At 39.3% G+C, this 11,846-nt stretch overlaps 1 protein-coding gene across 1 annotated transcript in view; it reads left to right on the forward strand.

Moving 5' to 3' along the window:
- MELK (maternal embryonic leucine zipper kinase) overlaps positions 1 to 11,331 on the forward strand; it is a gene marked incomplete at its 5' end in the record, with an annotated part of 37,936 nt that extends 26,605 nt beyond the window's left edge. The window contains 7 exons of the mRNA XM_081318424.1: positions 1,607 to 1,738; positions 2,566 to 2,697; positions 5,397 to 5,607; positions 8,960 to 9,047; positions 9,471 to 9,639; positions 10,509 to 10,612; positions 11,032 to 11,331. Coding sequence (XP_081174550.1) covers positions 1,607 to 1,738; positions 2,566 to 2,697; positions 5,397 to 5,607; positions 8,960 to 9,047; positions 9,471 to 9,639; positions 10,509 to 10,612; positions 11,032 to 11,209 — 1,014 coding nt within the window. The 3' untranslated portion in view covers positions 11,210 to 11,331. The remainder of the gene's footprint in view (positions 1 to 1,606; positions 1,739 to 2,565; positions 2,698 to 5,396; positions 5,608 to 8,959; positions 9,048 to 9,470; positions 9,640 to 10,508; positions 10,613 to 11,031) is intronic.
- Positions 11,332 to 11,846: the final 515 nt, after the last annotated feature.

The following is an 11,846-nucleotide window of genomic DNA, read 5'->3' on the forward strand; positions in this document are numbered from 1 at the left end:
AAAATAAGACCGGGTCTTTTTTTTTTGCCTCCAAAAGAGGCACCAGATTTTATTTTCGGGGGATGTCTTGCCTTCTGCACCGACAGCCCCGTCCAGTGGGTCCACTTCTTCTGTGCCTGAAGGAGCAGCTGCATTCCAGCCTGCATTTCGCAGTCAGGCCTTTCTGAGAGGCCTATGCAGCTGAGTAGCTAGCTATGGATTCAAACATAACTCGGTCCTCAGCTGCAGAAGACTTGCAGAACAGAGCTATGGATTGAATCCATAGCTCAGTTCTCGGCTGCAGTGGCCTTCTTGGAAAGGCCTGTGACTGAGAAATGCAGGCCTGGCAGCAGAAAACGCCTCAGAAGAAGTGGGCTGGTGAGGAGAGGTCTGGCTGCCAGGTAAGTAAGTGTGGGGCATGTGAGGCAGCTCCACACCCTCACCCTGCCCTAGCTTGATTTTTAAGTGTGCCTCGCCCCAAAACTAGAGCTTATTTTTGGGATAGGCCTTACTTTTGGGGAAACACGGTAGTAACTATTGATTCTGTGAGGTAAGGAATGATTTGAGAGACAAGAGTGTACAATAATGGCTTATGTGCAGGAGAGTTTCTGATTTGAAACTTACAGAGCACTGCTCTCCCCCCCCCCACACCCCATGTCATTTTTTTTCTGTTTCAAACTCTTTGCCTTTTAAAGATGTTTTCTATGTCTGTTCTAATGAAATGCTGCATTTCCTGCAGAGGATTCTGGTTAGAGAGGCTGTCTGTTCATTTGAGATGCTACTCAGGCTTGTTAGCTTACAGAGGACATTAAGAGCACACTTTAGATTTTAGAATACCCCAAGGACTCTTTTTCATCTGTATTGCTAGAACTGGATGATAGTGATGGGTAGGCCTTGCCCCGATATGATCCCATTGTTGAGAATACAGCCTGTTTTTTTTTTCTTGTTGAGTTTTTTTGCAAATATATACTTCATCGCTGGTAAGCGGGCACTAAATTTCATATCCCTTCGGAAAATCGTGCAAACCTAAATTCTTAACTGCTCAGGCATCATCTTCATGGCAATCAGCTGCTTATTTCATGGTAAGAAGTTGCATATTTCATGGCAGATTGATTTGAAAAATACGGACTGTTTTATGATTATGAAATTAAAACAAAAGAGGCTAGAGGTAAGACATGAATCTCACAGATTTTATGATCATGAAGTAGGGGTGGAATTAATGAGAGTTTTAATTCTGCTAAATGTATCTAAATGAGCAAACGTATGTTTGTGTATCAGGGACCAAGATTGGGGGTAGGAAATTGTGTAAATTATCCTGCGATTTAACTGAAAGAGGGCAGAGTAATAAAGCAACCTTGGCTTTTGAGGCATGTCACAGATTCAAATTCTGAATGTCTCTTTCTGGTAAGGGGGGAAAGTTACTGGAGGGTGTTTGAAGTGTGGGACATTTTGCTCACAAGCTGAGTTGCTGTCTGTCTTTTCAAGGAAGGAAGATGACATGCGGCATGCGTTTAACTGAAAAAGGCTTGAAAGTCTGAAATGCAAGTTCTAAGGTTTCCTAGTGAGTTTTGAGCAAATTGTATTTTTTTCTAGAAACAAGTAACCAGAATGTATGTTTCTTTATTAGTGGAAATATGATAATGTATCTGCAACATACCTATTGCTGCAATACAAGAAGACTCATGCTAAACCTGTTCGCCTTAGGATTCTCTCTCTGGCAGGAGAATGTATGACCATCACACCATCCAGAGAAGGGAAAGTATGTATCTGTTTTTACTGATATCTATTTTGTCGGTATTCAAATAATAATTACCATGGGGAGGAAAAACTCCAGTGTTTGCAATGTGGCTTGATAATTCTCTGAATTGCAAACCACTAAGCCTGCCACATATTCAGTTTAAGTCATAGCTTAGCAAATCTCACTGTAAAATATACAATACAGGGCATCGTAGAAGGCTCCAGATACTGCTGTATTAAAGCTAAGCTATTTTAAGTCTTTTTGTGTGTATGTGTGGCTTTGAGCCATTGTTGATTCCTTACAAGTGCCGGGATGAGTCCTTACATTTTGGGGCAAAATCTGAGAAGTAGTTTGCCTTTTCTTGCTTTCTTGGCCTGAGAGAGAGAGAGAGATCACCTAGCTGGATTTGTGCCTAAGGAAGGAGTAGAACTAATGATCTCCTGATTTTTGCCTACTGTCTTAACCACTATGCCAAAATGACTTCTGTTTTAAATCTTGGCAAGGTGAAAAAAGCAAACCGCTTGATAGTATTGGACAACAAGGGAGTTGCAATTCTCTATGTACAGGGCAAAGATCTCACTACACAATCCATCCATCCTGATCAAATAGGCTTTACTACAATCATTTGCAGTATATAAAAATGGGAAGTGGATGAGAATAATATATAGGCTCCTTGTTAACAACAGAAATATTCCAAGTGTATGCAGTTAAATCCCTTTTTTTAACTATACTGAAGCCAAAGTGCCAGGCTGGATTATTGTGCCAAGGGGCCTTCAGAATCAACCATAGGCAGTTGTGGATTTGCGTCTTTATCTATTCGTTACTTCTAAAACAATTCTTTGTTTCAGTTAAAAAAGGCCCTGAGTTATGAAGATGCTCCAGACAATAAAGAATTGCCCTATGTATTTGGATCCATGGAATTTCTAAATTCTTTTGATGAAGCTCACCTTATGTTAGGAAATACACCCAGACCTAAGCAGGTATCTATAAATGTTGACCTTTTATTCTAATTTATTTTCTCAGCAGTGTATTTAAGTCATGTCTAGCTTTTGGTTTGTACTCTTTAGAAAACAGGATCTACTCGGATCTTTGCTTTATATAAAACTGCTTCTGTATGTAGATATTGTACATTTATTTGGCATTCTTGCCTTTTTGGGGGAACTCAAGGCAGTATGCATGTCACACCGTATTTTCCTCACAACAAACCCATACAGTAGCATCAGTTGGAGGGGAGAAAATTGTCCAGGATATGACTGTAGCTGAGGGTAGATTTTAGGATATGGGATTTCCCACTTCTGGTTCAACAACCCTAACCACTGTATCATGGTGAACAATTGTATTGCTTGACATACCCAGTTTCAGAGGTAACAGCAAAAAAAAGGAGAGATTTAGGCTGGTGGGACCTCATTTCCATGAGAAAGATCAGCGGTCAACTTCTTGGCATCTCCCAGCAGAAGAAATTTATTTGCAACCCTGGAAAATACTGAACTAGACATACCCATAGGTTGATAGTTAGTTAATGGCAGCCTTCCGTGGCTTCTTAAAGGGCATCTCAAGTCAGGATAAATAGATATCTTCTAATTTCCCATCGTCCTGTGCGCTCTCACAGGGAGGGCCTCCTCAGGGTACCGCCGGTCAAGGATTGCTGACGGGCGATCCACAGGGGGAGGGCGTTCTCTGTGGGCGCGCCTACCCTATGGAATCAACTGCCAACGGAACTCTGGACTGCCCCCGACCTTCGTTCATTTCGCCAGGACCTAAAAACCTGGCTCTTTGAGCTATCTGGTCTGGACTGAGGGGTTTAATGTTTTTAAATTGTGATTTAATTTTTGTGGCTAGACTTAATTTAATTTATTTTAATTTTATATTGGATTGTTTTTAAATTTTGCCTTGTAAACCGCCCTGAGTCCTTTGGGAATAGGGCGGTATATAAACCAAATAAATAAATAAATAATCCAGGGGTCCCCAACCCCCGGTCCATGGACCAGTACTGGGCCGCAGCATGCCAGCAACCCGTCCGCACAAACAAGGAAAGCCCCATTCAAAGGATGCAGGCAGCACACAAAACCACGTCCCCTCCGGTCCGCAGGAAAACCTCTTTCCACAGAACCGGTCCCTGGTGCCCAAAAGGTTGGGGACCTCTGTTCACTAAATAGGAGGACAGCTGTAAATTACACTGAATTTTCTTTTAGTAGATCAAAGTAAAAACATAGATGTGTATTGTAGATTATTATTGGGATAAGCTGATTAATATGGTGCAAGAGCTAAATAGATATGGAAATAAGGGTGACAAACCTCTGAAGCTATCTTTGTTTCTCCAGAACTCTTAGTAATGTGCTGCTAAATAGCAGTGGTGCTAGTCTGTCATACTAGTGGCACCTTCAATATGCAAAAAAATTTCTGTAGACAATTGGATAAAGCTTATGGGTTTACTAAAACATGTTGATCTGTTTTGTAGGAAAGAATTTTCTTTGGCTTCATACTCATGCTTTATATTGCTTATATGTCAATGCCATAGATTAAATTATTTAGATTAGATTAGATAGTTGAACTGGTCTCACCACTGCTGTCTGTATGTTCCTATTTTCTCTTGTCCATTCTTCCATATGAGACTGATAACAGAAAGAGACCTTCTGAATTCTATGGGTACTGCCGGGTACTCTTTGTCCTGGGTACTGTCAACACTGCTAACATCGGATGCTCTTGCTTTGACAAAATATGAAGATGCAGCCATTTTCCCCTTAACCTCTGTGTTACTTTTAGATTTAGAATTAGATGATGCTGGGGGGAGGAGGAAGAATGTGTACAGGAATTAGTTAGACCAGGGGTGTCAAACTCAATTTCATTGAGGGCCGCATCAGCATTGCAGTTGCCCTCAGGGGGCTGGGTGGGTGTGGCCTGGGTGGGTGTGGCCTACTGGGTGGGCGTGGCTAGAGTGCATATGGCCTACTGGGTGGCAATGGCCAGCTCTACATTGTTCGCATCAAGGGTGCCTATGGGGGCCTGGGCAGGAGTGGGACAGATCTGAGGGTCTCTGGCAGGAGGAGGGTCTCTGGGCCAGGGCCAAGGCAGTGGGGGCCGTTCTCTCACTGTTTCCATGATGGCTTCGCGATCCGCATGAAACCACTTCGCGGGCCGGATCTGGCCCTCGGGCCTTGTGTTTGACATGTCTGAGTTAGACATAGTAAAGTGTTTTTCAAGGTTGTTTGAAATAAGACATGATAAGAAATGGGTTGGAGAACTGGAGGGAAGGTCTGCATTTCAAACTAATTGGAGAATGTGATTTATGACTGTTAATTAGAGTAGGGAATTGTGCTTTGATACTATGTGTTTAGGGGAGAAGAATTCAGATTTTGGCTTCGACCATGTACGTGCCGATGCCATGCTACTTGAATAAAGATTCTTTAAGGTAAACAATGCTTTGAAGTTCTTTGAAGAGTTTCATCTGTCGGAACCATGACAGGTACTCTATGTCCTCTGACATGGACCCCTGCAACTAATAATGCTAACTAATAGCAGTGATACAGAGGTAACTTGTTTATCAGTGGAAATGGAACTTGAGATTGTCCAACTCATAAATAGATTGCTCTAGCATCTAGGATTTATGGATAAAATTATTATGTTCTTCACACGAAATTGGAAAGCCTTTGTCTAAATATATTTATTTATTTATTTAAAGAATCTAATGTTCCAGGATGGGGGAGAGTTCAGTTCACCGTTACTTTCTGTGCCCAAGAGAGGAGCATCAAAGAAACGTGCCAACAAAGAGAATGCCAATGCTCCACCTGCACAGGCAGAGCCCTTTGTGATTCCTCCACCGAAGACGACTGCTTGGGCCACGACTGAGAAACAAGTGCTGACAACTCCCAATTATGCTCTTCCACCCGAGGGTATGATCTGTAACTATAGAGAATGGATTGAAACAAGAAGCTTTGAGTTGGCTAGATGGGTTTGTGGACTTGAGAACAAGCTATAGGCTGACCTACAGCCTACTTGTCCGGAGGCTACTATTGAAAATGGCATCCTTATGTTGAGTCTTCATGGGGAGTGTACATTTTATTTAAGTACTAGGTCGATGCAACCATTTTATCTAATGTACTAATGTAATCATTTCTGTCAAATTTATTTCCAACAAACAAAAGACTTAATGGGTGAGACCACCTATTTATTTCAATTTCACTTTCTTGTAAAATACACAAAACAGCTTTTTTTTGTAAAAGTTTTATTGGTTTTTTGCAATAACATCCTTAGTGCCTGGTGTACAGTGTGTTGTCTTGGTTCATAAATTTTTTAGAAAACAAAATATACAATTAATAATAATAATTAATAAACAATAGTAATTAATTTTTATATTTCCACAGTTAGTATATCAATTGTAAATATATTTCCTAGATCTTCTCTTCACCCAATGATATTCTCCTTCTATAACATTAAACAAATATAATTTCTAATATTTGGCATTTTCCATATTTAAATGATTGAGTAAAAACATTTTCTTCTATATTTATACCAACAGTAGTAACGTCCTTATATGGAATTTTTTTTCAACTTATGTTATTTTTGTAAGAATCATCTTATTGATTTACCATGTATCTTATTTTCATAAATCTTGTTTAAGCTCAATTTCTCCATAATATTCAAACAATTCTTATCAATCATATTTTCCCAGTATTTAACATCTAAATACCTAAATTTTCCCTTTAAATATATCATCCCAGTATGTTCATATTTCATATATTATAGAAATACTATACTAATCTATCATAGCATCTAATAACATCTTTCTTTGTTGTTGTTGTTGTTGTTGGGAAGTCGTGTCCGACCCATCGCGACCCCATGAACAACATTCCTCCAGGCCTTCCTGTCCTCTACCATCTTCTGGAGTCCATTTAAGCTCACGCCTACTGCTTCAGTGACTCTATCCAGCCACCTCATTCTCTGTCGTCCCCTTCTTCTCTTTCCAACATCTTTCTAGTCAGATTATATTTTACTTCTATTTGTAGAAATTAGTTAAATCACTATATATCCTTTTTTCAGAATTCTTATTAAGCCTAATTTCCCCTAAATATTTCAATATTTTAATTCTAAATCTTTTCAAACTTAATTTGTCTTTAAAATTCAAACTTTTCCTTCACTTACAACATCCTTATGTTTTTACATTTTGTATCTTATAAAAAAGTACTATATTACTTATATCTCTTATCCTACTTATTCTAAAGTCCCTTTATAACCAAAGTTATTTATTTAGCCATATTTAAACAGGTGTTTACTCATATAATATTCCATGTAGGGCGAATCCAGTCTCTTCAGCCCAACTAATCTTCCTTTGCCAAATTGTTTTCCAAATTAATATTTTCAACTTGTTCCGTCTCGTATTTTTGTAGTTATTGTTAGGAGTAGAAGATACATAGTAGATAATACAGTATGTGTGCTTTTTGTCTCCCAAACAATGATTCTCCTAACAGTGTCCATTTTATTAAGTCTTCTTTCTTCTCAGGTTTGTTTTGACGTTCTAATGCATAAGGTATCTTTTCCATATTTATTGTTGTCTCCAAGTCTTGTAAGTTTTTTCTTGTTTGTAGTAAGGTATAATTCTCTTCAGTTGTAACTTCGCCAGTCAAATCATTTTTTTCTAGTTCACATTCTATTGTATGAATTGTTTGTTCATTCTTTACCATCATTCTTTGAATGTTTTTTGATTGTAGATTTAAGATAAAAGTATATTCACTTATAGTATCAGAATTATATTTAATCTCGTGGTTTAAGTTAATTGCAGTTTGTATCTGTCGTAGCATTACATAAATTTCATCTTGGAAAGTATCTCTCTTGTCTTGAAGTATTTCTAAACGTCTTTGATCTTTCAAGCTAAACTTTCAGGAATACATATTAGGTGTGGTTTTCTATCATTTTTTGATGAGTGTGTCATATCCATGTTGTCTCCCCCTTTCGAATAGTCCATCATAAATGCCATAGTCTCTGTAGTTAGCCTTGTCCTGCTAAGCAAAACTCAGCATTCATACAGTCCAGTTTTGTATAGTTCTTGTTGTTATATATAATTTTTGTAATCCACTGTAATTTTCAGTTGTCAAAGTTTCAGCAAGGTCAATGTTTTGTAACAATTCTTTTCTTTCAGGAGTTAATTGTCAATTCAGTATAATTAAACAACTTAAATCTTTTCTGTAGCTTCCCTTCTCAATATTTTATTATAGATCAAAGTTTTTAAATAGTTCATAACTTTAAACCACAATCTTTCCCTTTAAACACTTTCCAATCTTGTAGCCAGCCAATCTGGTATTCAATCTCTTCTCTGTTCCTTAGCAACTATCTTCTTGAAGGTTATTAGAGTTCATGGGAACAGATTTGTTATTCTTTGTTTCTGGGCCTTATCTTTAGTATGCTATACTCTCTTTGTCCACTAGATGTCAGCAAACATTTATTTTCCAGCTCTTTCAAACAAAATGTTCTTATTATTTTTCTTTTTCTATGTAGTTCAATCAAAATTCTTTAGAATATAAGCTTAGCAGTTTGTTTTAGTTTCTAACTTTGATCAGATTATAGTATTTTGAATTTAATTTCAATAAAGTTCTTTTCTCCTTAAAGGTTAATTTGCCACTTCCATCTATGGGGGAATGGGAATGTAAACCCCACCCCTCACTTTCGGAAGTTGTTTGCTTTGGGGATCTTTCCCAAGGAAAGAAGATCAAATACTCTCACCAGTTCCAAGCACACTGTTCACCGTTGTTCTTGGTAGTGCTCTTAGACTTTGGCTGCAGTAGCTTGGGCTAGATGCTGGCATGCGGCTAGCCTTTCTCCTGTTGGGTTCAGAGGGCTTTTACCGGATCAGACGAAGTGATTGCCATCGCTTCGTGATCAGCAGGGCACCCCTCCTTCTCTGTCACCTCTCCTGGGTGACTTCAGACCCATCTATGATCCCCCAGACAGGGAGAAATTAGCCGTGGGAAGTGGAGGTCCGTTCTTGCGCGGCCATGCGCAACAAGCGCAAACCGGATGTCCCAAAACAGATTCTTTTAACCCTCTTTTCAAACATGTCTTCCCTTCCATTTTTCATGTACTTAGTTTTTAACTTACATCTTTATTCATTTTTTCTTCTGGGACAACTAATCAAAGATCAAGTGTTCTTTGTTAACTTAAAACTAACTTTTGTAAGCTAATAAGCCTGGGTATAAGAAGGAATAGTTATCTTTCTAGACATACTGATTCAAACTTGAATGGTTCTTGCAGGGAAAAATCCAGCCGCCCAAGCAATGCCAATAAATACTCCTATTAAAGCAGATGAGCTGACAGCTGGCGTCATTAGCCCCGAGAGAAGGTAAATGTCCAGCAGTTATTCCAGTCTTAATCCTTATATTGGTAAGAAAAGTGCTTTTTTGCCATGTATCAGTGGTGGCTGCGTTAAACCTATTTAAATCCTTTCTTACATTTACCAACAAATATTAAAGGGCTGTGGGCCTTTTTTAAAAAGCATTACACACTTCAGCAGTCTTGGATGCATTCCTATTTTCCATAATTAAAATTCACTTTTGTGCCCCCAGAGAATTAGAGCACATATATAGTTCTCTCTCAAAATCCCAAATGACTGTTGTGCAGCAAGCCCTCCTTTTTCTTTTGCTGTAAATTTCTTCCTCCTACACACTTCCTGCTATTGAAACAGAAATGGAAGATCCATTGTTGCTGTAGCTGAAGTGAGCAGCATTAAATCTACTCACCTGCATGCTGTCTCTCATTATGACAGGTGCCATTCAGTGGAGCTGGACTTAAATCAGATGCATCTGGAAAATGGCCAAAAAAGAAAAGGAGCCAAAATGTTTGGCAGCCTTGAAAGGGGCTTGGATAAAATGATTACAATGCTTACCCCCAGTAAAAGGAAAGGTTCAGCTAAAGAAGGCCCCAGGAAGTTAAAGGTATGTTTGTCAATAAGACTAATTCCGTTGAAATGGGTTGCAGGGATCAAGGGAAACCATTGATACCAATCCTTGTTTTCGCTGCAGATCCCCAAATATGAAACTGGCTCTTCAAGAGAAATGAAGCATTTTATCTTATAATAAAACACATAAGACCCATCTGACTGCTGACACACAATCTTTGAAAATACAATTGGGGGGTTTCTTGTATCTTAGGTTAGCTAGCTTGAAGGATTTTAGATCCGTGATCCCAACCATTGCAGATTTGCAGGCTTGGAATAACTGCCACATAACAGATTAAGCAGACTTTGCATATAAAACGCAATGCAAAGATACCTGGTTTTCCAAAGGTTTTCCCAGGATGTCCCTGGGAAAATTAACTGGTTTTCACATGGCCAGTAGGCCATTTTCATTACTGAAAGTCAAACTTTTGGAGGGCAAAATGCAGATTTAAGTTCAAATATGTTGTGCTTATTTTTTTTCTTCACCTTCTGAAAGAATGCAGCAAATGATCTGGCTTCTGAACAAAGTTAGAGATAATTATTTATTACCTCTCATACAAAAAGCAGTATACCTCTCAATATCAGTTCCTAATAGGAATGTTCTATTTTGATAATATCCTGTTAAGTTGGCTTCTAAGGGGCATTTAGTTGGCACCATGGAAACAGAATGCTGATCTCAACAGGTTTTTGATTTGATCTAATTCTAGTGCATTTATATTTTCAAGTTCCTAACTTAAAATACAGGAAGTTATCTCAGAAAGATTTTCCACATGTTAGTTTGTTCTGAATATACAGTGCATAAGAATGTGTGTGCGTGTGTGTGTTTTGCTCTGCGAAATAATCCTTATTAAATACTTTTTCCCTTAGGCTCACTACAATGTGACATTGACTAACTTAATAAATCCAGATGAGTTGCTACAGGAAATAATTGCTGTCCTTCCAAAAAAGCGAGTTGAATATGTACAGAAAGGGTAAGTAGGGTAAATATTATTGAGCTCTGCCCCTGATAGTGATAGTTTGTCCAAGATCTCTGTCAAGAATTGCTTGATGCCAAACTTTTGTTTAATGTTATATTCTTCAGAAAAATATTTCCTGAAATATCAACATTCCAGGTCTGAAGCTGCTCGTTTTGTCCTGTGTGGCAGATAAAAACAATCCGTTATGGCTTTCTTCTGTGTTAATGATGCATATTGGTTTTTCAAGAGAGTTGAATCATTCTTGAAAATAAAAGCTTCCTGAAAATGAAAACCTATGGGGATTTTTTTATTTTTTATTTTTTGTAAAAGATTTGCTGGTCAGGGGCTAAGCTTGTAAGCCGCCCTGAGTCTTCGGAGAAGGGCGGGATATAAATGGAATTTTAAAAAAAATTGCTTTTCTTTACTTTTCACAGCTATAAACTGAAGTGTCAAACCCAGTCAGACTATGGCAAAGTGACAATGCAGTTTGAACTGGAGATTTGCCAGCTAAGCAAACCTGAAGTCATGGGCATTAGAAGGCAACGGTTGAAGGGTGATGCCTGGGTCTATAAAAGACTAGTGGAAGACATCCTGTCAAGCTGCAAGTTATAGATCTCCCAGTTCGTTATGAATGTACAGACGGTTTTATCTCTTCCCAGCCATGCTTATTTCAACCTATATAGTATGTTTTCTTTTAAATATAAACTCTTTTGTCAATAAATATGGCCTACCATGTCTTTGTCTTCACTTTGTTTATTTATACATTAATGTGATTTCTGTCTCTATTTAATGGAATGTGTGGATGAACTTGGGGATTGAAATGCTGCCTAGAAAACAATCAGAGGCAGGAGCTCCAAGTGGCTAAATGGTCAGAGGAAGAAACTTAGGAAGGACCCTTCCCTTAAGGCAGTGGTGGTGAACCTATGGCACGAGTGCCAGAGACAGCACTCGGAGCCCTCTCTATGGGCACGCATGCCGTCGCCCCAGCCCCGTCTCCCCCTACAGCCCCCTCCTCACCAGCAGCCCCCCCCCCCCCGGGAGGAGAGTAACCCTGGGTGCGGCCCGCACGGAGCAGCGTAGCCAAGCACATGGCAGCTTGGCAGCAGAAAATGCGGAGGGCGTGGCCACCATGGCACTGAAGGGCCTCCTGGGCAATCTGTGGTGGGCCGTGGATGGCCCTGAGGGCGGGGGTGGGTGGGCTGAGCGGGGGCAGGGCGGGTTTTGGGCACTCGGTCTCTAAAAGGTTCGC

This window comes from Vipera berus, assembly GCF_964194415.1.
Source record: "Vipera berus genome assembly, chromosome: 2".
Classification (NCBI taxonomy): domain Eukaryota; kingdom Metazoa; phylum Chordata; class Lepidosauria; order Squamata; family Viperidae; genus Vipera; species Vipera berus.